This window comes from Orbicella faveolata, unplaced genomic scaffold (genome assembly GCF_042242905.1).
Source record: "Orbicella faveolata isolate gen_17 unplaced genomic scaffold, um_ofav_v1 contig_2, whole genome shotgun sequence".
In the NCBI taxonomy this organism is placed as follows: domain Eukaryota; kingdom Metazoa; phylum Cnidaria; class Anthozoa; order Scleractinia; family Merulinidae; genus Orbicella; species Orbicella faveolata.
The window spans coordinates 14,500,408-14,526,854 of record NW_028301547.1 but is presented as its reverse complement, the minus strand read 5'-3'; the positions used below and the strand labels follow the sequence as shown (position 1 = coordinate 14,526,854).

Below are 26,447 nucleotides of genomic sequence, written 5' to 3'. Positions count from 1 at the left end.
TTTTTAATTTTTAACTTAAAGAGGATAATTTGTACACCAAAATTATGCAATAAAAAATATAGGTCACCGAGCTCGTTTAAGAGAAAAGGAGCATTTATTTCGCTGTCGAGCTTAGCTTGAGGGAAATCTTTTGACGTTGTGTACGTGCACGCGCTCATGTGCGCGCGCTAATGACGCGAAAATCGTTCGCAGTAGGGATGCGCAATGGAATACTGAGGAATCCTCTTGACCCCTGCTGTTCACTCCCGGTTTGTGCTGACCTTGGTAGTCAGCTACGGATGTTTTCCTCTTGCAGAATATGAACGGACAGAAACTTAATACGACATAATTTTAGCAGTGTGTATGTTTCATGTGTGTATTTTCATTCAAAGTCCGAAAATATTTTACTGCGGTGTTTTACGTTGAGTTTCGCTCATTTCAAATTCAATAATTGAAGTACCAAACGTCACAAACGTTTGTAGCTTGATACTTTTGTTTTCCTCGCAAAGGTATGTAACATGAAGCTCTTGTTTTTCTCGAAAACACATGGAAGATGTGCTTGTCTTTTTTTTTCACTACTGGAGATAAAGGGAAGAAAGTTGAATGTCAGATGAAGAAATGAAAGAATGACGATTTGTTTCATTCAACACGCAAATTTTCTTTTTTACCGATAAACAAGAAATAATTTAATTACCAAATACAGTCGAACCCCTATTAAGCAGCGACCCTCGGGGAAATGGGAGGTGGCCGCTTAATAGGGATTCGTCACGAATTAGCACACAAAACTTAGTTAAAAAGGTGATTTATTCAATTACAAACATGCTTGAAGGCTTGTAACTTCTGTTGCACATAATAAAGACCACGTATCACTGTTTTCTTGATTAACTTGTCAGGACAAAACTATAAATATCCTTTTAAAATCACGCGCTCTACAACGAAGTTCTATTTTTTACCATTGGGTCAGTTGCTTAGTGAACATAAAACAACGTCAAAACAAACACATTAAACGTGCGTTATAAATGTTTTTATCAGTCGTCACTTTCAATTTCGGACTGTTATTTGTCATCGCTTTTCCTAAAATAAAACCAAACTACGTGTATTAAACTTTGGGTGGAAATAGAAAACCCTCATCGGGACGACCAAAAGATGACCGGTTAACAGGGGTTTTATTTACGGTATTTTACTGACAATACTTTCGGGACTTTGATATCGGGCCGCTTAATAGGGGTTCGACTGTAGTCACGGAATAACACGTTCTGTTGCCACCTTTGGTGTTAACAATAAAACCACTTAAGATTAATACACAGTGATATCTATTAATACAACTGAGAAGCGTTTCAAAGAGAAGTATTGAAGGCAAAAAGTGCTACTTGCCACAATTTTAATGCCACTTACTCAGGAAAGTTTCGGCTGCAGATATGAACTTTATGGTCTGTTTCAGAGACAATTAAAGGAAGAAATAAACGCTCAAGTGTAGTTTAGAAACAGCAAATGAAATTTCTTGAACCAAGCTAGGGTTCCAAAAGATACAGAGTCACAGTAGCGCTCTTGTATCACGCTAAGATGCTAAAACGCATGCGTATGACAAGTTAGGGTTTCTACCACAAGGAAAAGCAATCAACGCTAGTGTGTGATATTGTATGAAATGTACCTTCCACCTAATACGTAGTCAACATTAACGCTAATTTATCTGCGCATGCGTGTAGAGCAAATATTGGTTTTGTTCTAAAGAGAAAAGTACCACAAGGAGTACCACAAATATAGCTGTTTAAAGTTACCAACCAAATAGCGTAGGTGCAACACGTTTTATGTGGTGCTCACATGTACCTACCCCATCCCATCCCCGTTGTTGCAAGGCTAACTAATTGATTGAAATTAATTAATTAAAATTTAAAATTTGATCTTGTGATTCCCTACAAGAGTTTAAATGAAAACTCCCAAGACCTGTCTTATTTAGATTGATTTGTTCTTTTTTTAAGAAATAGAAAACATGTACCGTGTTTCTATCAAGTCATAGAAACACGAGTGGAAGTTTGGGAGGGTGAGAAATGCTGTGGGAACACAAGCCACAGGCAAGTGTTTCCACAGCTTTTTTGAGTTCCCCCAAACTTTCACGAGTGTTTCTATAACTCAATAGAAACACGGTGAACATGTTTTCTATTTCTTTTTAGATAACACCACAATGAAAAAAAGGAAAACAACTTGTTACCTTTGATTATAAAAATGTAAATTCTCTTTGCTTGTGCCATTATTACGTCGAAAGCTCGTGCTAGTTCTGTGTTTACATTGATTTATAGAAACACGATTTTTAACCAATCGGCATGCGTATTTTCTTAGGACTGTTTTCTAAAAATATATAATAACTGAATTGCGCTTCCTTTCAACTTTTGTATGCCACCTGTTGTTACAGGGTCTTTTTTAAATTTTTCATGGCATTGTATGCATACATTTTTGCTATAACCTGCTTGTAATAAATTTTTATATAAATGTAGGTCAATAGTTAAGAAATTTTTTTATTGTTAAGCGCTACTGGGTAGTGATGGGAATAGTGCTATATAAATAAAATACATGTAAAATCAAACCTCCAGTAATGGCCACCTTTCTACAACCAGAAAAAATACAAGTGTCATATTACACCCCTACCTCCCCATATCGGCCACCTCTCTACTACAGCGTCTTTGCTCTGTCCCCAAGATGGCTCTTGTGGAGAGGTTCAACTGTATTATAATACAGTAAAAAGTAAACATGGTACCTTGAGGTTGACCAGCACTTGCATAACGTAATTCTAAGTACTCAGTCGGTCATGTACCTACTGAGTGCTTATACTCACCTATCCACCCCTCCCTTACTACTAGTGAATCTATCAAGTTTATATTATATTGCCTCTCATACCTGGTGAAATACAAACAAGGTCTTCACGAGCCTGGGAAAGCTGCAACAGTTTTTCCTTATGTATTTCTTCTAAGCTGCTGAGTTTGATTTCAAGTGTTTCTCTCACTTGCCTTAACCTCAAAATTTGCTCCGAAGCCATAGACTTATTAACAGGCTCTCTGGATGTCCTTCCAGGCTTACAAGAATCCCTGTCAGTCAATTTCTTAATGCAAACAGAAACTCGTTTTGGTTTCAAATCCCTGCACTTTTCTCGACGGTTTGATAAATCTTTCTGAAGTTCCTTTATTTCAGACAAAAGCTTGCTGTCAAGTAAAGATAAGGCATCTGAGAGATTAGCACGTCCTTCTTCACAAGACTGTAGACTTGCTTTGATCTTCTTCCACATTTTAGAAACTTGTCTGTATGTTGGCTCCTGAGTATTCAATATTTGAGAAAGTCTAACCTGATGTTCTTTAGCAATTTGCAAATCCTTGTTTGGCTTAAACTGTGGAGCCTGTTCATGACTATCACACTGTGCAGTGTCTTCTTCAGCATTGTCTAAAATTTTTCCATCCAATACACTTTCCATCCACTTCCAGAATGTAAGTTCATTCACAGACCAGCAAACAAGATCTTTAGCATAGTTGCAAAACCACTCTAGCTTCTCTTGGTATTTCACTAGTTCATGAGGATAACGCAAAAAGTAAACATCTTGAGATGAAAAATGACATGACGTTTGAGATTTGGACGTCTTTGAAACTGAATGCAATTTGTACATAATGTTTGTGTATTCGTTCATTGAACCCAGAAGATTCTTCAAGGAGGAGTTTAATTTATTGTAATGTAGTATTAAACACTCAGCAAGATCAACTGTTCTGTCGCCATTTTCTTTGTTTGTTTGTCCTCTGAAGACATCAAGTGCAGCAGGTAGAGGAATTTTATCATACAAAGACAAGTCCACGGGTGGATCTTCAAAAACCAAAGGTTCAAGTTTGTTAATGAAAGAGGACACAACATCTTCTCTAGCAATCAACCATCCCAAAGCCAACATCAATTCTCTGCTGCCACGAGACATGTCATCTGGAAGCCGAAAGAACTCGTTTAATCGATAACCTTTGTGAAACATTTTATGCTTACAGAACGCCACTACGCTTTGGTTGCTTTTATCGATGGGTTTGGTCAAATTTTCTGTGCAAAGAACTGTGAACAGAGTCGACCATAACGACTCCGTTGCTTCCTCTTTGTTGAACTTTGCCAAACGAAAACACTCTGCGGATACTTTGGTAGGGCAGTTGCTATTTAAAACGGAGCAAAGTGCTTCAATGGTCTCTCGAATTTGCGCCATGATGTATAATATCCTTTCCTGGAGTCTTTACTTGAAGTTGTAAAGTTTTGCCGCCATTTTGGTTTTTAGCGCATGGGCAGCTTAGAGGAAAGCCACTGGACACAACAAACACAGCATGCCGCTTCAGAGTATTTGAAAAATCACCATCAAAAGAACATGTTTTTGAGCTTCTTACGCAAAGAAGTTCGGAGGTCTAGATATTGTCGACCGTAAATATTTCAAACAAACGACGAACAAGGAGATAAACAAAACTTTTTCAAAACTTTTCTTTTTTACATCAAAGTCATTCCCAGTCTCTTTTGATTGGCGCGGTCACTCTTGCAGCTTCTGTTTTCTTCAACCGTTGGCGCTTTTTACAAACTTCATTTATTATTTATTACGGGAAAGACAGATGTTATTCTTAACTGGATCATTATTTGGGGGATTTTTGCTGCTGGCAGAAAAATAGGATACAAGCCAGAAGTGGAAATTAGTCTCTAAGTGTGAAAGAAGCCGCTACCTGCCGATAGATTGAGAACGTAGAAAGGAATTGCTGGGAATTGAAAGCGACGAAGTTCACAGTAATCCCTTTTGATTAATTGCAAAGTGACTTTCATTAGAGCCATTTGAAAAGTCAACCGAGACAATGTCTTCTCGTCGTTACGGGGAGCTCAGTGGACATGATTCAGGGTCACTAAGTGAGCGACAAGACTCGATGTTTGATCGCTACTTGGAAGAGATGAAGCCTTATGTACTTCGTCTACCTCAGAAATCAGGTACAAAATATAACCTTAACTTTAGCTCAGATCTTTATACTGAATTTCTTTCTCTGGCAACTCATGATGGTGTCAACTGACGCTGTAGTTTTAATTGTTGTTGTGTTTTTTTGTTATTTATTTGTAAAAGGAAATCATAAAACATAGCCAAAGATCACAGTAATAATCGCCCCATGCCAGGATTTAGAATATTAACATAAGGCTTAACTTGAAAATAACAGCGGGTAACCCAGATCGTTACACACTGCACTTTTATGGAATGACCGAGGGACGAGACTAACTTCAAGTAATCCGCAATAATTCATTGAGTTTGGTTATTTTCTGTAGGCAAAAATCCAAAGGTTTTCAGCATCTACAGATACAGGTTGCTGAACTGCACATCAAAATGTTTTCTCTTTGTAAAAGTAGAAGGGTTACTCTGAGGTAAAGTTATACCCAGGCCTTGCTTGCTAACTGTGTGTCACTTCAAGTTTCTTTGACGCTTTCTGGAAAATGAGGAAAAGCCAAGTAATTTGTTGCTCTACATATGATACCATGTTTCCAGGGTTATGATATTTTTACAATGATATTTATGACTTTTACATGTAAGTATATAACTCAGGAGTTTCAAATTATATAAAGGAATGGCAACCAGACAAATTGACCAGCTGTGAGGACAATTTTTGACCATTCAGAGGAAACCTTTTCTTACAAAGAAGTTCAGTTCAAATAGTTTTGCCTGCCTGTAAAATCCAGTTGCCTTCCTGATGAAAAAAATTATGTGAATAATACACCTGATACCTTCATAAATTAGCCATAATTATGGCTAGTTAGCTTTGAAAAAAATCCAAACTTTGTAATATTTTTGTGAATATTCATTTTCAAAGTGAGAAATCGATTAAATATTAACCCTAATTATTTGTTACTTCCTGACCCAGAAGGTTATTGTTGGTTGTCACACAAAGTGTGAAGCATAAGTGAAAGTGTGAATCATAGACAAGAACTGATAATGAGTGCAAGCTTACTCACAAAAGCTCTGGTTTATGATTTATACAGTATTTCTTTTGAGTATATAACAAGCTTAAATAAATGCAACAGCCTTAATACCTGCTAAAAGAGCAAACAATAACAGGTCCAAAGTCATGATGGATAAACTGGCTGAAAAATGAAGCACAGTTATTTACTTTTTTTAGATAAGCAGAAAAATCCATGCAACATAATGTTACATGTAGATGAAAAACTTTGATCACTTAGCCATGGCTTTAGAGTCTATTCCGAACTCAAAGCCTTGGCTAAATGACCCAATATTTCTGTCTAACTTCATCATTGCATGAACTCACTAAGTCATTAAGCATTGTTTTTCAAGGCTGGTTAAATGATCGCATGTGTTTAAATCTAACATGATGTTGGATGAACATGTTTAATAATTTGCCTACATATAGTTTCAGATGTAAATAATACAAGCAAATAACTGTTTTAAACTGAGAAATCTTGATATTTTAATGTTAAGTATCACTGTGTACTTTCACTTGCCTTACTGCAGAGGCCTAATCAGCCTCATCAACCCAAGTATAAATAAAGTTATGAATATATGCATGTATTTCCCAAAATACTGTAAGGCTTTCAACAACACACAGGAATACTACTTCTCAGGATTTTTACTACCAAAACATCACTAGTAATAAAATTATTATTCATGAAGTTTTGGTTATGCTATTTATAATATTCCATCGATGCAGAAGACTTTTTGTTAGAGATCAACTGGTAGATATTTTCAAGATGAAAAAAAAAAAAACATTGAAGTGGTGGGAATCTTAGCCCAAGAATCCAGCCAATCAAATCATGTGTTTCTAGAACCACCTTTTCTTTGTGCTGAATCCCTGCTGGCCAAGAAGGACAGGTGGCTCTGGGGACAAGACCTGACCCTACTAGGCAGAGGGTTTTGGTCTTTTCCTAGCCTAGCTAAACTTTGCTTAGGTGGCAACAAAACTATTTATTGTTTGTAATTATTTAAGAAATAGAGAACATGTAGCTTGTTTCCACTGAGTTATAGATTGAAAAATAAGTGAAAGGTTGGGAGAACAAACAATGTTGTAGGAACACGAGCCGGCAGGCAAGTGTTTTTACAGCTGTTTTAGAAACTCAATAGAAACACGGAGAATGCATTTTCTGTTTCTTTTATAAAATAGCACGACGAAAAAAGAAAAACTTGTTTACTTCAATCATCAAAATGTAAATTTTCTTTGTTTGCACCATAATTACATCAACAGCTCATGCTAGTTCTGTGTTTCTATCCAGTTATAGAAACACAATTTTAAACCAATCAGCATGCATATTTGCTTTGGGTTATTTTCTAAATTGTATTTATTTATTGCTTGATTCTGGAGTTTATAGAAGCTACATGTACCTAATGGACAAAGCATTTTGAAAAATTGGCAATTTTGTCAAAGTTGGTCATGTGTAATCCTCAGTCAGAGCAATCCTTGGTCATATTTTGAATTTTATTCACATGTACTTAAAAAGATTATTAGTAAGTTACATTATCCTCTATTTTGAAAGTGATTTTGTACAGTACCAAAATGACCTGGAATTACATGTATTGTGTTGTGGCTGCTTTATGATGGTGATAAAAGAAACTAATGTACAAAGTAGTTATATAATATCTTCCTTGCTCCAATTTAAAACTGGAACTAGAAACAATTTGCGAATGAACATATTTTGTCATTGTTTATAATAGAGAGGCAAAGAGTTGCACTGTGGATTAAAAAGCTTTGTGAGCCTCCTGGACCAGGCATCAGTGGAAGGTAAGTGCAAAATGAATCAAATATGGGCCTCCATCACAGCAACTCAAGTGCAGATCACGTTAAATGTTTGTGGAGTGACTGAGATTTCCTTGTTTTTACACTTCCAAATATGACTAAGACTTGAGCTGCATGATGGGAGGACCTGTACAAACTATAAATATGCTCGGATATTTTTCTGTGGACATTATCTGTTCTGAGAAGTGAACAGTTTTCCAAGAACATAGCTTGAGGAAAACTGTGAGCTTCAAGGAACAGATAATGTCCAAGGACAAATATCCGAGCATATTTTTGCCCCAAGTGGAAGCTATTGTGTTTATTATTCTTCAAATCATTTTCGTAACGCACACAGTTTTGACAATTGGGGAATATTCTTGAATATTCCCGATTAATTGGCAGTTAACTGTCATGTGTTAGGCCATACCAAGACGAAGTGATGATTAACTTCTCAATTCCCGGTATCAACTTTATAATAAAATATATTTGGCTGATTTTTAGAGTCTAACTTCCTGTACTGGTATGTGACAAGAGTAGAATTGTAGGGTTTTCTAACTGTAGTGTATCTCAAAATGTCCAGACCCTGACACTGGGAAAGTTACATACAAGACATGTTTTAAGATGTTGATGAATTTACAGGATGCCCACTTTTAAGCACTTAGCCTAGCTCTTGAAAGCCTCTTAGTCGGCACTCCCTGGTTGGTAAATCTCTATTTGTAATCACTTTCGACGTGTGAAGCCAATACTTAATCTGTTGTTAATGTTCATTTCCTGTTTGAAGGAAAAATCGTAACCTGTACGCCCAGCTGTTGCTTCACATGGTTAAACGTGGCCTGTTAGAGGAGCCATTTACCAGACGACCCGAGGCAGGACCTCTTCAGCCATTGCCATCTTACATGGTATCTATCACTTATGCTGCATCATGTTTCATGCATTTCAATCTGTGAACCATACTATTGTAAAATTAAGGATTCTCTGCAGGGTAGCTTTATTGCTAGAGTAGGTGGGTGATTTTGCCATCTTTTCTGAAGCATCAGAAGGATTGTTCAGGGGAGAAGCTGGCAGAATCATGAAGTAGACAGTAATTTTTGTCAGCAGTTGGCTACTTTTGACAACCTTATACCTGTACATGCAATTGGCAGCTGGAAAGTATGGTGCATGAGTGTGCTCAGACCATAATACCACATAGATCTCTTTACAATGGTACCATACCGTAACTTTGAAATAAAAGATCTTCTGTTAGTTTTGTAGCTAGATTCTTGTGTAACTTTTGATATAAAAGTGAATAAGCCAAGGGTTACCTGCAGATGCATGAAGGTCAATGTTATTATTGGTACTGTGTACTACATGTTATTGGTCCTCACTTCTCTTTAGTTTCTGTTTAGTATAGCTTGGTCATGTCACCTATTTACAGGCAGAAATGAGCTTTGCACGACCCAAAAAAGCAGGTGTCATATTACACTCCTACAGTAACTCCCCATAATGGCCACCTCTCTCCACTTCTTTCTGTCCCCAAGTTGGTCACCCGACTGTAAAGTTAGATATTAAACACTCTTACATTGTACTGATTAAACCTTGATGTAGCTTACATATATTTCTGCAGTGACCTATATGAGCTTTCATTGTGCATGAGTGACACATGACTTAATCCTTGCATTTGAATCTTCTTGTAGTCAATATACCTTGATGAACCTGTAACCAAGAGAAGTGCTAGTGTAGAACTTGAAGAGGTAGAGTACTGTTAAGGATGGCTTGTTTTGTCAGCGACTTTTCTTATTTGTTATATGACTGAGAAAATTACTTCAATGTGTTTGGCTGAGAGTGGGCCAATTTATCATTTATTTTTAATTTGTACTGCAGGATTAAGGCGCAAGCATTATTTTGTGATTTTCTCAGTCAAACAATAAAGGAGTAATCGTTCAATATCAAGCAATTTAGGATTTACACTATTCTTTATATTTGAAATTCTTTCAAATTGTATTGGCCTAAAGGTTTGTGCAGTTTTGATAGAATTTTCAAATGTCGCTCCTGGTGTAAAATCCTTAATTTCACTTGCATTCAAAAATATGTAAAACTCTGTTGTTAACTACTTAAACAGTGTAGTATCTGTAGCAAAATACGTACAAGGGTATATATTAACAAATTGATTATACAGCAATTAATTTTACTTTATTTCAGTTTACTGCTATTAATAATTAATGTTATTACTCACCATATATTTACTTGTTTCTGTTCAGGAATTTGGTCATCAACCACCAGATTGGCTCAAAGAAATCGCCAGTTCATCAGGTATTGAAAGCAAGGTTAAGCTAGATACAGCTTATCTATAAATTAGAAATAGTCAAGAGCAGTTTTCAATTGAGTGTCATAATAAAACCAAAGCAAAGTAATCACTCCTGACAAGCCAGTCTCAAATTAAACAGGCAATCCTTTGACCCAATCAAAACTCAAAGTAAATACATGTACTAGATAATGCAAAGTGCAGGGAAATGTGTCCAAGCAAGATGCAGTTGGTTCTGGTTTTACTTCTGATTGGATGACAAACTGGCACAAGTTTTCTAGGTCAATTCCATAGTTTAGCAATTGCAAAACCAAAGTAAATTAACGTGAATTACCTTTAGCCCTTAAGTGAAACCTCAAGGTTTTCAAATTTAGCTGGTGCCCAGCGCAAGTCACCGGCTACTTGAAGCATTTGCGCTGGCTAAGTTGGAAAACCATGAAACTGAAGCTCACTGAAATTGCATTGTAATTGCCCCAAAATGGCATGGAGACAAAAGTAACACACAGAAGAGTCAAAGTAATCTGTTTTTATTCAATGTCTTTTCCATATTTTGAACTGTCACATACAATCATCACACCCCCATACAAACTCTTATATTTACGCTGTTAACTACGCAATGTCATGTAATAATGTTCACAGCTCCCAACTACACCAGGGGCTTGGGACTGCTTGGGCTGCAAATTGCAGCGAATCAAGGTAGAAACGAAACAAGACTGTAGACTTTGTTGTGATACTTCATGTATGCGAAAGGAAAGATATCAATGGAAGTCACCCTATGGTTCTGTTGATTCGTCTACAGCTCTCTTTCATCATGAAAGCAAAACTGATCTTGAGCCAGAACTGCAGGAAAATGAATTTTTTGGGGGGTCGAAACTAAGTATTTTCCTAAAACTGAATTCAAGGAAAATGTATTCATTTTAACTTTGTTGGTATTAGGGTGTAAAGAATAAATATATGTAATTGGCCGGCTGGGAGGTCCGTATAGGGAAAAACTGTGACCGAGGTCTTGAAAATGCTGCCCTCGGCCTGCGGCTTTGGGCAGCATTTTCAAGCCCGAGGTCACAGTTTTTCACTATACGGACCGACCCTAAGGTGGACAATAACATTTTTATCTTTTTTTCTTGTGGTAAATTGGCTTACAAGTGGGTTTGTTTACGCAGCTTTGTCACTGAATTGGCTTACGCGCCGTCTACAGACTCTACAAACCATTGGTAAAAAAATCTGACAAGTGAACAAGCGAGTAACTCAGATACTAGACAAAGAGATATGTATTAAAGAAAAGATTTATACCAAACTACTTTATGTTAGTTGCATTTAGTTCACCATTTAAGTTCTCTAAAAGTGTTTTTGCGGTGTGAAATTTCATGCAAAGTTTGAAGTTGTACTACAAAAACAATTTCTGTCAGTCGTTGCGAATCACTCAAAATCAGACTTTTGTACTGTAAACTGAGGGGCAGATAGCCAGGAAATTTGTGAAGTGTATTCCACAGAAATTCTCTCAAATACGGCAACAATCGGAGAGGTAAACTCGACTGAAATTGACTCATTTTTTGCTTAAAATTGTACAGAGAGAGACAGAGGATTACGTGCCATTACAGCACCAAGCTACAAAGAGCCAAACAAACTCTCACAACTTCAAAAAACTCAATTGAATTTACTTACAGTGACTTTCCTTGCCATTTAAAGGTGAATAGAGATAAACTTGTGTTGATTAATCATCTATGGAAGTGTAAAAAGGGTGAAAGATAACGATTACCGCTAATTCATTCACCAAAATAGATCAACTTGACAGATTCCGCCCGCTGTGACAGTCCAGATGAGAAAATTTTGCCTGCTCCAGGAACCAATCAGATTGCAGGATTTTTTGAATTCCACCCGCTCACGAGCCAAGAGAAAGATAAACAGTAAAAATTGACACATCCATTCATTGCTTTTGTTAGATGCACCAGACATGGAAGGATCTTGTATACCCAGTACATCAGATGCTAACACTTTAAAAGCAACTAATTTTACAAAGTTGTTAATAAGTGTACAGTGACCTTCGACAAAATCAGTTATGGGCGCAAAAAATGCACCGGAATAAACTTCAAGGTACCCCAGTGATTTTCAAAATTTTCAGGGAGGAGCACCCCATTCCCCTGTGCAGAAGGGGGGTGCTCCTCTTCAGCACCCTACCCCACAAGGCTGCTGTTATCATGACGAGACAGTGCTCTTTAAAGGTCTTGTGAGATCCTCAAAGATCTTGAAGGTTTCTCACCAGGTTTGCCTTTAGCATGGCATATATGATTTAAAGTGCTGAAATACTGTAAATCATTTTATAAGATGGTTACTATTTATGTACATAACCTTAATTTCAATTCGTATTTAGAGACTATTTGAATGAGTAACATGATCAAGGAGAGAATGTTTTATTGGATGTGTAAACTGTATGATATTTTTTCTCCTGAAGATTGTATGTTTATGGTTTCAGGAAGTGTCTATTCTGATATATCTGGAAGCATCCCTCCTCATCCAAGAAGGTTTGTTAACAAGTTCTTCAGCAGTTTGGTATCTGATTTCAGTTAATGTATTAATTTACCCAAAAGGGATTTAGTCTAGGTTCGATTTTCGCCGCTCTCTCGGGTCTGCGTGCCTTCCTGGAGGTGAGCATGGACACATTTCGCGAAGCAGCAGCTGGTAATCAAGCCTAGATTTAGTCCTGCCTCTGTGGAACTGCCTTTGCAGGACAAGGTGCCCAGAAACAGCCTACTGTGTTTTAATATGTCTTTCATGTGTGGACATTGCTATTAGCAGATGTGACATAAGCAGCTTGGAACTGTGCAAGAGTGATTATACATAAGATTGTACACCTTCATGTTCAAACTTTTCATTTGTTTCAGGGAACTTCCAACTACAAGTGGTATTAATCCAGTTCCACAGCCACGATCCACAACTTACAGCACCTCCAGTAGGGAAGAAAAAAATGGGTATGAAGTGGCTCCAGGATTTGATCAGGTTCTTGAAGAAAAACGCTACAAGGGAAGGCTCTCCTCAGGATACCCTTCTGAAGACATTCTAGAAACCAGATATGGCGCTCGTATTTCTCCACCACCTCGTCGACATTATGAGAGCCCATCAGAGTATCAACACACTGATTCAGGATATCCCTCTACATCGCCAGTAAGAAAAAAGCACATTCTACAGCGTAGAGCGCTGTGGCTGTCACAGAATTGTTGCAGTATATACCTATAACTTGTGTTTGCAAAGTATGCTTGAGGTAATTAATTTTTGTATTTTTTTTTTAATTTTTTAGCCATCAAAAACAAACCAATACAATGGATTTACTAAAGGTGGGTGCACCATCACTAATAACAACTGATGGAGATCCTCTTTTTACCCACCCCTCCCTCTATCATACAGCTATGACATCTAGCCTCCATTACTGCTGTCCAGGTTATTAGGCATTAGAGAGTTTAAACATTACGGATGTCTTTCATTTCATGAATAATTTTTATTAAATTTCATTCATGCACTTGTTTCAATATTGTGTAAATGTAGTAACCTTAATTTCATATTTTTTTAAAGGTGTATCCTCTATTAATGGAACTTTAAGAGAGGACCATAGCTTTAACCGATCAAGTGACAGAGAGGTAAACATATCATTTTTGTTTAGAACTTTTCTTTTATTCACAAAATTATGCTTACATGTATTGAGCCCTTGAATATTTTTCTTCATTTTTTTTCATCTTTCATTCTGAACAGATTGAGCTAAGAACAAAGATGGTTGAAGCAAAATATCATGAAGATAAACTCAAACTTCAACAGCAACATGATGTTGCAGTTCAAAAGGTATTCTGAAAATAGTACCAGTACTCTTCTTAAAAGGCAAAATAACAGGTGACAGTTAAATGACCTTTATGCCATGAGCAGTCTTGCTATTTCTATACTTTAGATGAAAGCTAAATATGAGAAAAAATGAGAGATGAGTGGTAGAGTTAAGACACAAGAATCACTTGCACAAAGAGGACCTCTCTTCACTTTTCCCAAAAATTGCAAAATTAAACAAATTATACAATTTCTGCTACTAGGAGACTGCTCATAAATCAAGTAGGCTGGCATGGAGGTCACATACTCACCATAGTGTAACCTCTTCTCCAATGGTTTTGTTGGACATGGGAACCTAGTCTACACTCATTTTCGTTTTTCTTTGTCCTTGCAACTAACATCTTTACGTTCAAATGTAACATAATATGTTATTCTGTTTAATTGTAAGATTTTAGACAGAAAGAACATGGAGTTAGAGGAAGTGAAATCACACTATCGCAACAAGATCACTGAAATGGAAGCAGCTGCTAAAAAACAGGAAAGGAAAGGTAAGGATTAGGGCTCCTAGAGACAGCAAGTTGGACTGTCAACTGAATAAACAAGTCAAGCACATGTCCAGCTTATATTGCATTTTTTTAGCATCAGACATGCATCAAAAGAATTTGATTACTATTAATTACTATTAAATTACTCAAGTTCTTTCTGTGCTCTGGTGTTGTTTTTCATTAAGTTTCTCAGCTTGTTAGAGAAGCTCAAGCAATGAAGGAGCAAAGAGACACGCAAATAGCAGAACTAAAAACTCTAGCTGAGCAGAGTGGTGAAACAGCGCAGCATGACTTTGAAAAGAAGGTCAGTTCTTACATTGTACTTGTAGTTTATCCTGTAAGGGCTGGATTACTCAAGAGATAGAGTCTGAGTTAGAAGGCACGACTGATTGAAGGATATTTGCAAATGCTAAAAATCAAGTGTAACTATCTGAACGTGGTGACCGTAATTTGTAGAGTTTGCATGGACTCCTGTGCATGCACTTACTGTGAAACTCAGAAAACCGTAAACACCAGTGAGAATATTATAAAAATTTTATGGAATGTTATTGTGTAGCTAGGAAAAAGCCAACTGAGCATAAGAAAACTTAAAACCACAAACAGCAATAATTGTAATTTGGTTTGTTGTTTTCTCACGTGTCTCTGAACTTTATTGTGATTGGTCAGTACACAATGGACCTGTCAGAATCAAATCAAAGTGTTTTTTACCTTGCACAGTGACATTCTGACTGAGATTCTGACTCCATTGCTAGTGTAGAACCCGTCCTTAGAATGTCATTATCCCATCAGATTCGGTGAATTAAATTGAAAGTTTGGTGCCAAATTTGTCTTCAAGGTTCTACTCATTTTGTTTTACCAATTTAGTGTCAGCAAAAGAGTTTAATAAATTAACTTTTTCTCTAGTTAAATGACAAGATAGCTGAGTTCGAGCAAGAAAAATTTGAGATGCAGAAACAACACACACAGAACATTCAAGAACTGCTGGATGAAACAAACCAGAGACTGCAAAAAATGGAAACTGAATACAATCAGCAAAATGCTACTACTGTAAGTACACTATCTCTGACATTTCTTATTATAATTCAATGAACATTGTACCCATTCACAAGACATTCCACCACTAGCATACTTACTGATACTCAAGAGAAACAGACAGCCATAACTGTTGAACAGAATGCTGGGTAGCGTGGCATTGGACTGGCAACCCGTCCAGCAGTGATCCTAGTCACTTCATGCCATAGCAGACAGGATGACGTCAGATTACGTGGAACAGTGGACCTGAGTGTGACTTAAACTTTAGTACATGTAGATGGTTGTTACATCACTCTAGTTTAGTGGGGTTGGTGGCAGGGGTACACTGTAGAAGTGGTGGTGGCAGAAGAGGCACAGTTCTGTGATACAAGTACCTTCAGTTGGCATTAAAACATAATGCGAGAATCCTGGCAAGGCTTGGACCAACCAAAGTCAATAAATGCCCACATCTCCCAAGCTGTGTTCACAGAGATCAATAATGAAACTCACCATTGTTTGCAATCTGGTCATCATTAATTTTTTAGAGATTGGTCATTCAGGAATTGGAAACAAGGGTACAACAGCTTACTAAGGAATCAGAAGGACTGCAGAATTCTAGATCAAAGCTTGCAAAGGAAAAAGTAAGAGCAAGCGCCATTTTTGGCAAATCTTCATCAAATTAAATTTTTGTTACATAATCAAAGAATAGCATAGTCATTGACATTGCCATCATGACATGATCAGTTGTTCAACAACCTTAAGGACAAAATCTGTGACCTGGCAGTCCAGTCTTGGAGAGCAGAATTTACCGTCATCATGTATTTGCTTGTCTGGCTGTATTCAACTTAACAAATTGACGTCAGTTTTTTATGCATCTGTCCTCTTATTGATGATAAATTGCACCATAACATTGTCAAAGTGGTTCTGCAGTAAACTTTGACAATGTTATGACGAAATTTATCATCAATAAGAGATCAGACGTATAAAAAACCGACGTCAATTTGTTTTTTACAATAACAAGACCACAAAATTGTCAAATGCCGGGAATAAATGAAGGGAAAAGATGCCGTAAACTTGCCGTAAACAAAGACAAGTGAATTTTATTCAAAATGATGCGAACATTGTCAATAGCTTTTCTCGCTTTTTCATTGGCTACTTAAAAAAGTCCATAAAATCTCATTGGTTTAAAAGTTGACAGTTTGACAGCTAAGAGTTGAACTTGAAAGCTTGCATGAATTAAAATTTTATCCGTCTGTACTCTTATTGATGATAAAAATGAGCCAATCAGCGTGCGAGAAATAAGACAGTTATTGTAAAATTTCTTTTTGCAGTTAGAGCAGTTTTCATTCGAGTGTCAAAAAGTAATATTAGTTTTGCAGCAACTACACAACATGATTGGCTTAAAAAACCCATGCCAGTTTTTCATTAAAACTAAAACCAATCATGACTCGTTCAGACACGGTTTACTGTGCTTTGCATCATCTACATGAAATTACTTCGACTTTTGATTGGTTCACTGTATTGCCTGTGTCCTTTGTGATTGGTCAGAGAGATTACTTTGGTTTTGGTTTTATGACACTCGGTTGAAACCCACTCTATTTGGGGCATTATCCGTAGAACCAAACGTTCAATGCCAGTAAAAGAAATCATGTAATCATGGGGTATATTGCCAGTGCACTGTATCATTATTGTCAGTTTTGGTTTATTTTAAAATCTTTTTGAGGAATTTCCAATGGGTTCTGTCTAATTTGGCAAATTAAAATCAGGGAAAGTTAGGGGCAAAGTTATCATAACAACTTTTACAAAGGCCTGACAGCAGCATTTCATGTAAAATCTGCCCCACAGATAGGTCAAAAAAGTTTTCAAAAAGTTGTCAAATAATGATAGCATGGTATGACTACATTATGTTAATATGTGGATTTCTTAACACGTTTCAAAAGCGTTGTGAAAAGTTATTCATTCCTGCTTTTTTTTTTCAGGAGGAACTTGAACAACAGGCAGCATCCTTATCTAGCGAATTACAAGAAACCAAGACAACGTAAAGCTGATACTTTACTACATTTTGTGTATCTGTTTGATACTCACAATACTTGATCAGTAGTTGATGATGTCTACCTCAGTCTGACTGATCAGTCAATACTTTCTGATATATTAAATTTAGTTTTCCGAGAACCTATTCTCTCCCCAGAACATTGATAGAATTCAGGCATACGGGAATAAACTGATTACCAAGAGGAAATCGTTTTGACTTTTAGTCAAAATAAAACTTTCGCAAGAAGGAATTTTAAAAAGTGTACATTGGCAGTGTGGAGAATTTGAATGCTGACACTAACTTTAGTGGGGTACACTTTCTTGATTGGAGCTCTTAATACCAACTGTTATCATTTCTTGACAATGACAGCTTAATTAACTATTATTGTCCAATTCAAAATTTTATCAGCGTACATTTCTTTATTTTTGTCCACTCTTCACAGCCTGTCCAAAATGGAACGAGATCATTCACAAGCAATTAATGAACACAAGACAATGGTGAAGCAATTAAACAAGAAGACAGATACTAGCATAGAAGGCATGAAACAACAACATTCGGCAGCAATTGCTAAGGTATGATATACTGTCACATATTAAGAACCACTCATAAGAGAGTAAAGAGCTAGGGTCTGGGGATATGATGTTGCAACAAATAAAACTACAACTTTTCTTGCGATCTTTCAAAGACTGTCAACCAAGAAGAATACAAAGCGAGTGGCAGAAGGGCCCCGTGTTTTTCCTGCAACGATTTCCCCACTTTTCTCGTGTCTTGTGTTTTTCCTTTCTTTTTTTCTGCTTTATGACCTTGGTAAATGAAGTTATGATGTTTAATTTGTTATGACGTTTGTGATGTTATTTTTTTTTTAGGCCACAGACACTATAGCTGAACTGGAGTCACAGATTAACCAACTGAAACAAGCCCTACAAGACACTGAATTTCAACGACAGAGACAAATCAGGGTATGGCTGATGTTTTGTATTGATTTGTTTTGTTACAAGGGCTCATATGGTACCATTAGATTTTTTTGAAAGCTTTGCGGCCAAAATTTTGTCCGACATTTAACAAATTGGATCTTGGACACCTGGTAAGCTTTGCTAAGAGACCTTACGTTTGCTTATGATAACAATATTGTGCTTCAAATTGAAATATCACATGTCACTCGTAATGTTTAAATCCTTATATGTCGGCAGCCGTTCGTCTCGGGAGGCGATGGTGTTGCGCTATGTCGATGCGGAGCATCGTCTCGAGTGGCTATAGAGTCCCACTCTGGAGTGGCAGTCTCTGTTGCAAATAACGCAGACGAAGGAGGATGGTGCTGCAATTGAGGCAGCCCTGGTCTTCCTTCTGGTTCTCTTCAAGGCCTGCTGGTCATTTCTGGTATTCTCAGCCCTCCCGACTCCTGTAGATACTATTGAAACATGTAAATATTTGAGATGGCCATCCCATTTGTTAGCGATGAAATTTTAAAGCAAAACGATCGGTCTGCTTTCTGCACCTGCTGACAGAGATATTGCTGTTTTTCAACGATCTCAGTGAGCATGAATAACCTCCGGAGTTGCGTTTGCAATGTTTTTTTTTTGTCATTTCAACCGTTTTCATGACCTCGTTAACAGGAGTTAGAATCTACCCACAAACAAGAAAAGTTGAACTTAGAGCATTTACACGAGAAAAAGGTGAGTATCAATTTTCTTATAATAAAATCTCATAAAAGACATGAGAAACTACACTACTCTTGCTTGCAATGCAGACGTATTTTGGCAAGCAAGCGCATTGTTATAAAGCGAGCAGAATCAAACTCGGAAGAGGCTTGGGGAGAGACGAAAAAGGCGTCCCTGGGGAGTAGGAGTGAGGCTGGAAGAGAAGCCCGTTCATGCACCTAAGCCAACAGGGCGGCGAATCTACTCGATCGCGAGCTCAAAAATATCGATAACTCAAGAACACACCATGCACACGGAAAACGCCTGCACTAGCTGCAGGCTAACACAACTCAGGTCGTGAGAGGTGTAGAGCTCTAACAATTCTCTTACAAAATGTAAACTTATATAAAAACTTACCTTATATTTTATCTCAGTGAACTATACAATGTAAAATACTGGTTTAACCGGTAATTTGTGTCATCCAATAAAGTTGTAAGTTATTAGTAAGCAAATTTACTAATAAAAAAACAAACCTTAAAACCCAAACAAACCTACTTTTTATTTAGCGGTCAGAAATTTCATGGAAGATGTAAGGACAAAGGCGTCTCTATCAGAGCCCGTTTTTCTGAAAGTCGGGTTGTCCGAGATTCCAGCTGAAAATTTTGCTATGACAGCGGAGATTCATGAAGCGGAGATTCATGAACTGATGTATCTTATTATGCATGTATTTTAACGCGTTTTGACTTGACCGTCAGCCATCTCTCGCGTATGTTGAAGAACTACTGCTCAAAGGCAGACATAATTCAGTCGTGGGAATTGTAGTGTCGTGTGAACACAGTGTTTCCTAGTCTGCAAGTGATGAAAGGCAGCTGTATTCGATATGTTTCCCCGTGTGGATCATTTTCTTTATTCTCGTCACCCGTCTGTGCTGGTCAATGTATTGATACTGTAAGGTGAAACTAGATGTAAGTACAATTCAGCGAGGTGAATCTTGCTCGTCTTTATTGAACCTGATCTTAGATTCGAGGAATTCAAGCAGAGCTTGACCAAGGAGAAGCAGAGTCTGACAAGCGCATAAGAAAGTTGGAGACATCGCTGAAGTAAGTTTTCACGAGTGTTTTGTAGGTTGTTATAAATTGAATGAGAAAAAATAACGGACGATAAAAGAAGTTTCCATTTGACTTTGCTTTTGGTTTGGATTCTTAACGCGTACTAGGTAAAACCAATCAGAAAAATCATGCTGTTTGTCAAGGCCAATCAGAACCAAAGTTAATCGTGTTCGTGGCTCAAGCGCATTTCACCGGTAGCCTTTGGCACCGGTGGCATGTTTTCCCACGTTTGGCATCGGTGGCATGTTTTCCGGCGTGTGGCACCGGTGGCGTGTTTTCCCGCGCTAGGCACCGGTCGCCTCTTGCAGCTTCGAGTTTTGATTGGTGTGTGTTTGTTTTGGTATAACCAATCAAACAAGTGTTGTGTGGATTTACAAGGCTGAATAGTTTCCGTGGCTGTCATTTGACGCTTTACTTCACTTTCCGTTAGGGAACGAGAAGATCAAATCCAAAAGCTGTCTGAAGTTCAAAAGCAGCAGGCTCAACAGGCTGAGCATGCGCTGGAGGATTTTAAAAGTCAAGTGGAGAGGAACTCGGGACGAATGTTTGATGAAATGAAAGCCCAGGTACAGTTTCTCTGCACCCGCCGTGAATAATATAATGACTGACTCCCTTAGACGGCCTGAAGTCATTCTTATCGTTAAATCATTTTGCCAAGAAGCAAAAAAGAGGAATAAGATGGCGGCATGGAATTTCCAATGTTGCCATGTACATTCAATCAGTCTCAAGGTGCATGCATTTCTTTAAAATGTCATAAAATTAATATTTAAATCTTACTACTTAATTGGTAGTTTACGGAAACCATTTTAATTCTATAGATGGAGAAAGTTGAGGAAGACCTGGCCCGTTCAAAGAATCTTCGTGAAAAGCAAGCCAAGGAGTTTAGTCGACAGTTGGAAGATCTTAAAATCAAACACGAGAAAGAGGTATGCTGGATTTTTTTGGATGTGAAATATCTTCTGTTAAACTGTTTCCTAATTCTTCACATTCGAGAGAGCACGGATATCCTTTTTTCCTGAACCTTCTTCCTTCAAGAGAAGTTGACTTCTGAGCCAATCAAGTACAAATAAGGCTAAAGCCAAGTCACATGACTTTTTGCCGCCCCTTACAGACTTGTATATTGTTACTTTAGGCTCTGGCTGTGATATCACACTGGAAAAACCGCTACAATGATATAAATTATAAGCAAGTCTCTCAATGATGCAAGAACTCGAACCCGAAGAATCCGCGTGCACTCATCTGCATTTATGACGAGCAGTTTTCCTTCTCTTTTTTTTACTTACGATCGATCATAAGGACAATCCAAGTTTTCACTTCAGCAATATGAGATACGATATTTTTTCTTTTAGATTGCAGAGCTAAATATTCGACACGAGCAGGAGAAAGCACAGACCCTCAGGGCTCATCAGATAGAAAGAGACTCGTCACTGAAAGAACACGAGCAAGAAAAGGTTGGTAAAGTACCACCATGTCTTCAGACGTTTATACGTGGTTAATTCGCAGCAGTTAGTAGAATTGAACGTAGCCAAACAACACTCCCACTAGTGTGAGACTGGGAATACCAAGCTCCCTCGTTCTGGCGCTGATCGCGGAAAACGCGGGAATTTTTGACGGGCGATGACACAGCAACTGAGTAAGGGGGTGAATAATGTAGTTATCTTTTGTCTTATTATGAAGACAACTGACAGTCAGTTTTGGTAGCCCATCGGCCAGACCTGATAAATGGTAAGCGCCCTGACTCTAGATCATTACCACCACACTTCTGGTTTCCTGAAGTTGTCTTTTGAAGAATTGCTATTGAAATTTATGCTATGGTGAGAGACGAAAGGTGTGTTCTTCTTTGGCAATACACTAACAGTTGGCGATGGCATTGCTAGCACCATCATCTGACATAAAGCTGTATAGTACCTCACACTCATAAGTAATTGTTGTTCAAGGGTGGTAATCTTAGGAGGCTCTACGCGGAGTTTATTGTATTGAAGGACAAATATACATGTCTTTAATTCGTCGTGGTTTACCCTCAAAAGGAGTTAATGCTTGATTGTTTTTGTTCTCATCGTTTAGGAAATGCAGTTGGAGAAACTCCGTCAGAAAATGCTAGAGCACGAAACCCAGACGCGAAACAGATCAAACAAAGACGCTAAGGTAACAGCCATGTCAGGTTGCTGATCTTCTCTCCTCTCTTGCTGACCTGTGACTTGCAGGACTCTCTGATTTGATAAGAAAATTAGGGTGATGCTAAAAGACGTGGATATACTTTCAAACGCGTAAAAAATATTTGAAGACTTATGTACAATTCCATATCTCGACGCCGTTTAAACGTTTCTTTGCAGACTATGGCTGAGTTGGAGCAGCAAGTACGAGAGTTACGAGAGGAGGTAAGTTTTAGTAAATGTAGCGTCCAGTTGTAGGGGTGCGTTTACTAAGTTAACTTGGTGGTGTTGTCACACAGCTCACACAGGTGTCGTGTGATAGATGTCGGTATTTACCTCTTCAAGCGAAAATTTTTCAAGGCTTCGCTATGATGTTGTGTTCTTAGTCAAAGCACGTGATTCTCAGAGTGCCTTTCTCTGCCACGGTGTATATATGAGTTCCAGTGAAATGTCAGTGTAACCTAGTTTGGTGAGGGAGGGAGGGGAAATCTCCAACGGACTAACATCCCACCCAGTGGGGTAGGAATTCTCCGTGTACCCTATGCTATGACTGAGGTAACACACTCATTGTAAAATGTCGTTGTTTCTGTCAGCTAATTCAGGCGAATTCAACGCACAAAACACAGCTGATGGAGCTAAGCCTGTTGAGAGAAGAAGAGAAACAAACCTACAAGAGACAGGAAGAAAACTTGGTGAGTAGTTGAAGAAGTGTCATACGGTATACAGAGGTCACCCAGTGCCCACTGTTTTGAAGGCGTAGGTATAGTTATCATAGCATGGAACCGCTTACGTAATCTTGCAGAAACCAGAGCAAAAACAAGGGTTTGACGCAGTGATTTTATGCATAATATAACCCTAATGTCATACATACTCTGCACTGCAGAGACAATTAGGAGAACTTTTTGAATACAGTTGAACTAAGGTGTTAATGAATTTTCGTTTCCCTAACACTTCTCATTTTGGGATAGAAGGCAAGACCCGATGATGTGTCAATTTTTTGTAGATAGATAGATAGAAACTTTATTAAGAATGTCATCAACCACCTAACTGGGGAAAAACTCCCCTACTAATACGGGGACATAACAAAAACGAGTTAAATTAGAAGAAAATACTGAAAAACAGAAAATTGCACTTCACTTCCCTTTCACAGCTAGTTTTCATTCGAGTTCTTGTATTCACAGCAAATAAAATTCAAGAGTCAGCTTGAACAACAGAGACTCCAGTTACAACGCGAACACAGCAGCGAAATGGAACAAATTTTAGAAAAGGTGAGTCAAGAGCTGAAATTGTTTTTGTCTCTTTTACCTCCATGTGCAATCAACTTTCATCATAACTGACGAGAGTTTTGGTTCAACAGTATCAGTTCGCATACTCTCAGCTCGTTTGGCCACACACTAAGAAAGGTTTTGTCTTACCATTATCTCCTAACTCTCGTTGGCTGTCGTTATCGTTTGACGAAGCCTAAAAGCCTCTCTGTAGTTCTTGAAAGTTTCCAAGCTTCACGCGTGCCACTTGCTAATTTGGGAAAGCAAGCTTCACTTTCGTTAAACCCTGTCTTCAACGGTGACTGAGTCCGCGATTTTTGGTGAGATTGTTTCCTAGTAACGTGACGTATAAGTACTGATGATTCTCCTTAAGCTGATGTGACAGCTTTCGTAATTGCTAGTCTGACTTCCCCTCTCTCCCCGACGGTAGCTGCCTCATAAATCGGGCGTTTATCGCTCTCTTTAAAGTACTTTTAAAACCGCGCTCATTTAATCCAGTTGTTTGGTATTATTTTTCCGTTTTGAAGACAAATAACAGGATGAAACAAATGGAAGAAGAGTATGGAACGCGATCCTCAAAGGGACAACAGGTCAGATACTATCGTAACTATGTTTAACTGAATAGTTTTTTAAAGTGTTTTGTTTGCTAAAACTTAAAACTTTATAAGCAAAAACACCATAACTAGTGCTCTTCTCTGCTTTGTGTTTCATAGGTTGTAGAAACACTGGAAGAAGAAATCAAGAAATTAAAAGAGGACAACAGCCGGTAAGATTGGCTTTTTATGTTTATTCACGTAGTTGGCCAGTTAAGCCGACTTTGGTTTGGTTTGCCTTCTGTTCTGATTACTAAATGTAATTGGTTCATAAGTGAGCCAATGAGAACCGAGACTTTGTTTACACATTGAATGAGTTGAAAGCCCCAATCCGTGTTCATAGCTCAGGTGGCTTTTCACCTCTCAGGGCTTTCCTTGGTTTCTTGCTAGTTTGTTGAACCAAATGGTCCTACCAGCTTTCCCGTCATGGCTGGATGCAGATGTAGAGACCTCTGTCAGAACACCGTGTTTGGACAATTGGTTCAAACCAAACTTCCCCCGACGTGTAGTTTTTTTTAATTGCGGTCTTGGAGACCTGCTTACTGCGTACAATAGACATCAGGTTGTTTAAAAAGTTTAGGTATTTCAGTCAAGAAAATTGGTGATAAGGTCTGCATGTCTAAAATACACGACGTCATCCCTGCATTGTTATGGTGACACACATGCCAAGCAAACCCACTTTTTGGAGCGTTTGTTTAATCGTTACAGACGTTAGTAATTCAGCAGGTCAAATGTGCGAAGGTGTGGTCTTGGAAAATTCAATGGAGTCACCTTATACACTGTACACATGTGTTTCAGAAGGAGGACAGACGACTTGAGGAAATGATCAGGGGTTTTGTTGCAGTGATGCTTCATTTACTGTTCTCTGTTACGTTTTCTGTTTTCAGTACAAGAACAAACTTGGAAAAGAAGCTTGCGCAAACAACGACAAAATACGAAGAAGAGAAAGCTTCGGTGAAAAAGCATCACTCTACAATCGCCAAGGTTTGGATTTTGTTGGTGTTGTTTTAATATGGACAGTTGATCCTCGCGCCCCAGTAGTTTGTCAACCAAAACACAATTAAATTCTTCAATGATGTTTACTAACTTGCTTTTTTTCCTGACTTTTTTCCCTTCAGTCTCTACAACAAGATGTGGAAACACAGAAAACGATGGTGAGGCATCTAGAGAAACGGGTTCAGCAAGTGGAACTTGATGCACAAGAAAAAGTATGTAAAAAAAGTGATCATATCATACACAATGCAGCAATTGTTGATTCCTCAAGCTAGGGCTTCTAGTTTTGTTTGTTTGTTTGTTTGTTTATTTCTTTGTTTGTTTGCTGTCTCGTGTTCAGTCGTTAAACGGAGTACTTTTGTTTCGCCAGTCTTCTAGTACTGGTCTCCATTTTACTCTCGTTCTAAGTTGGGAACATCCTGTTTGTTAGTGTAGAGAAACCATGCCGCCGAGGCGCAAGATGGGGGATATAGTTGTCCCTTGCTAGCTACAATACCCAGAATCCGACCCAGCCCTTTTGAAAATTGTCTCCAAACTGATTAGTTTTTCTCTTGTACGGCAGGTTTCCAGATTGCGACTTCAGTACGAAGAAAAAATGAAAGGTCTAATGCCGGCTTCTCTCAGAGAGGTAATCTGTCGGTCTTCCTACAGCTTTTCTGTCATCCTTCCCTCCAGAAATTCATCTCCGTCTTATCATTTTTTTCTTTTTGTTTACAGGAGCTTGAAGATACCATTGAGTCGCTCAGACAACAGGTCTCAGTGCTTCAGTCCCGTGCACGCGTGCTCCAGGAGGAACTGGATACTAGAAACCAGTTCTCTTCGTCTTTCAACGTGTCTCCCGTTCGCGAACAAGATGAATTATAATCTTCATGGAAACTGAAGTGCAATTCGTTAGATCTCCAGCAAAATATGCAAAGATACCCTTCTGAGAACTTGTTTGCCCTTTCCGCACGCTTTCAATAAAAACACGTTTCAAACGTTCTTGTCCCCGAAACAAAAATGGCGTTGTGCAACATAAATAGCATTGAATCAATTTTTTGATAAATTAATTCACTCTTATTTTATAAACACTGTTGTAAATACCATCCTAGCGATCTCATAAAGTGAAGTTTTAAGGTGTCAGACACCAAAACCCACTATCCCTGAAACCATGAATTTGTCCATCTATTAGCACTGTAAATTGTTTCAACTGTTTTTGACCACCCATACAATAGATATAGTTTTAACTCTGTTCAATATTAAATATAAAGTAAATTTCAACGACTTGAAAATGCGGGAGTTTTGTCCATATTTAGTC

General features: G+C 38.1%; 3 protein-coding genes across 3 annotated transcripts in view; 1 reads left to right on the top strand and 2 right to left on the bottom strand.

Annotated features, from left to right (window-relative positions):
• The window catches only part of LOC110062890 (fatty acid synthase-like), a 30,226-nt gene extending 27,233 nt beyond the window's left edge, over window positions 1-2,993 (bottom strand). The window contains exon 1 of the mRNA XM_089289785.1: window positions 2,872-2,993. The gene's annotated coding sequence lies outside the window, so the exon portion shown is untranslated. The remainder of the gene's footprint in view (window positions 1-2,871) is intronic.
• On the bottom strand, window positions 766-4,432 carry LOC110062957 (tubulin epsilon and delta complex protein 1-like). The gene has a single exon (XM_089289787.1). It carries the CDS (start codon window positions 4,193-4,195, stop codon window positions 2,849-2,851), a length of 1,347 nt encoding a protein of 448 aa, XP_089145913.1. The 5' UTR covers window positions 4,196-4,432; the 3' UTR covers window positions 766-2,848.
• Window positions 4,433-4,481: 49 nt separating this feature from the next.
• Window positions 4,482-26,421, top strand: LOC110062956 (centrosomal protein of 112 kDa-like). Its single transcript, XM_020769900.2, has 32 exons — window positions 4,482-4,950; window positions 7,667-7,733; window positions 8,509-8,626; window positions 9,401-9,457; window positions 9,965-10,016; window positions 12,479-12,527; window positions 12,888-13,167; window positions 13,301-13,337; window positions 13,573-13,637; window positions 13,750-13,836; window positions 14,261-14,360; window positions 14,543-14,661; window positions 15,261-15,404; window positions 15,914-16,009; window positions 17,348-17,406; window positions 17,843-17,972; window positions 18,267-18,359; window positions 19,014-19,073; window positions 20,058-20,137; window positions 20,577-20,712; window positions 20,965-21,072; window positions 21,496-21,597; window positions 22,211-22,291; window positions 22,480-22,524; window positions 22,893-22,991; window positions 23,481-23,567; window positions 24,092-24,154; window positions 24,278-24,330; window positions 25,045-25,141; window positions 25,276-25,365; window positions 25,713-25,778; window positions 25,868-26,421. Exons 1-32 carry the CDS (start codon window positions 4,821-4,823, stop codon window positions 26,012-26,014), a joined length of 2,997 nt encoding a protein of 998 aa, XP_020625559.2. The 5' UTR covers window positions 4,482-4,820; the 3' UTR covers window positions 26,015-26,421.
• Window positions 26,422-26,447: the final 26 nt, after the last annotated feature.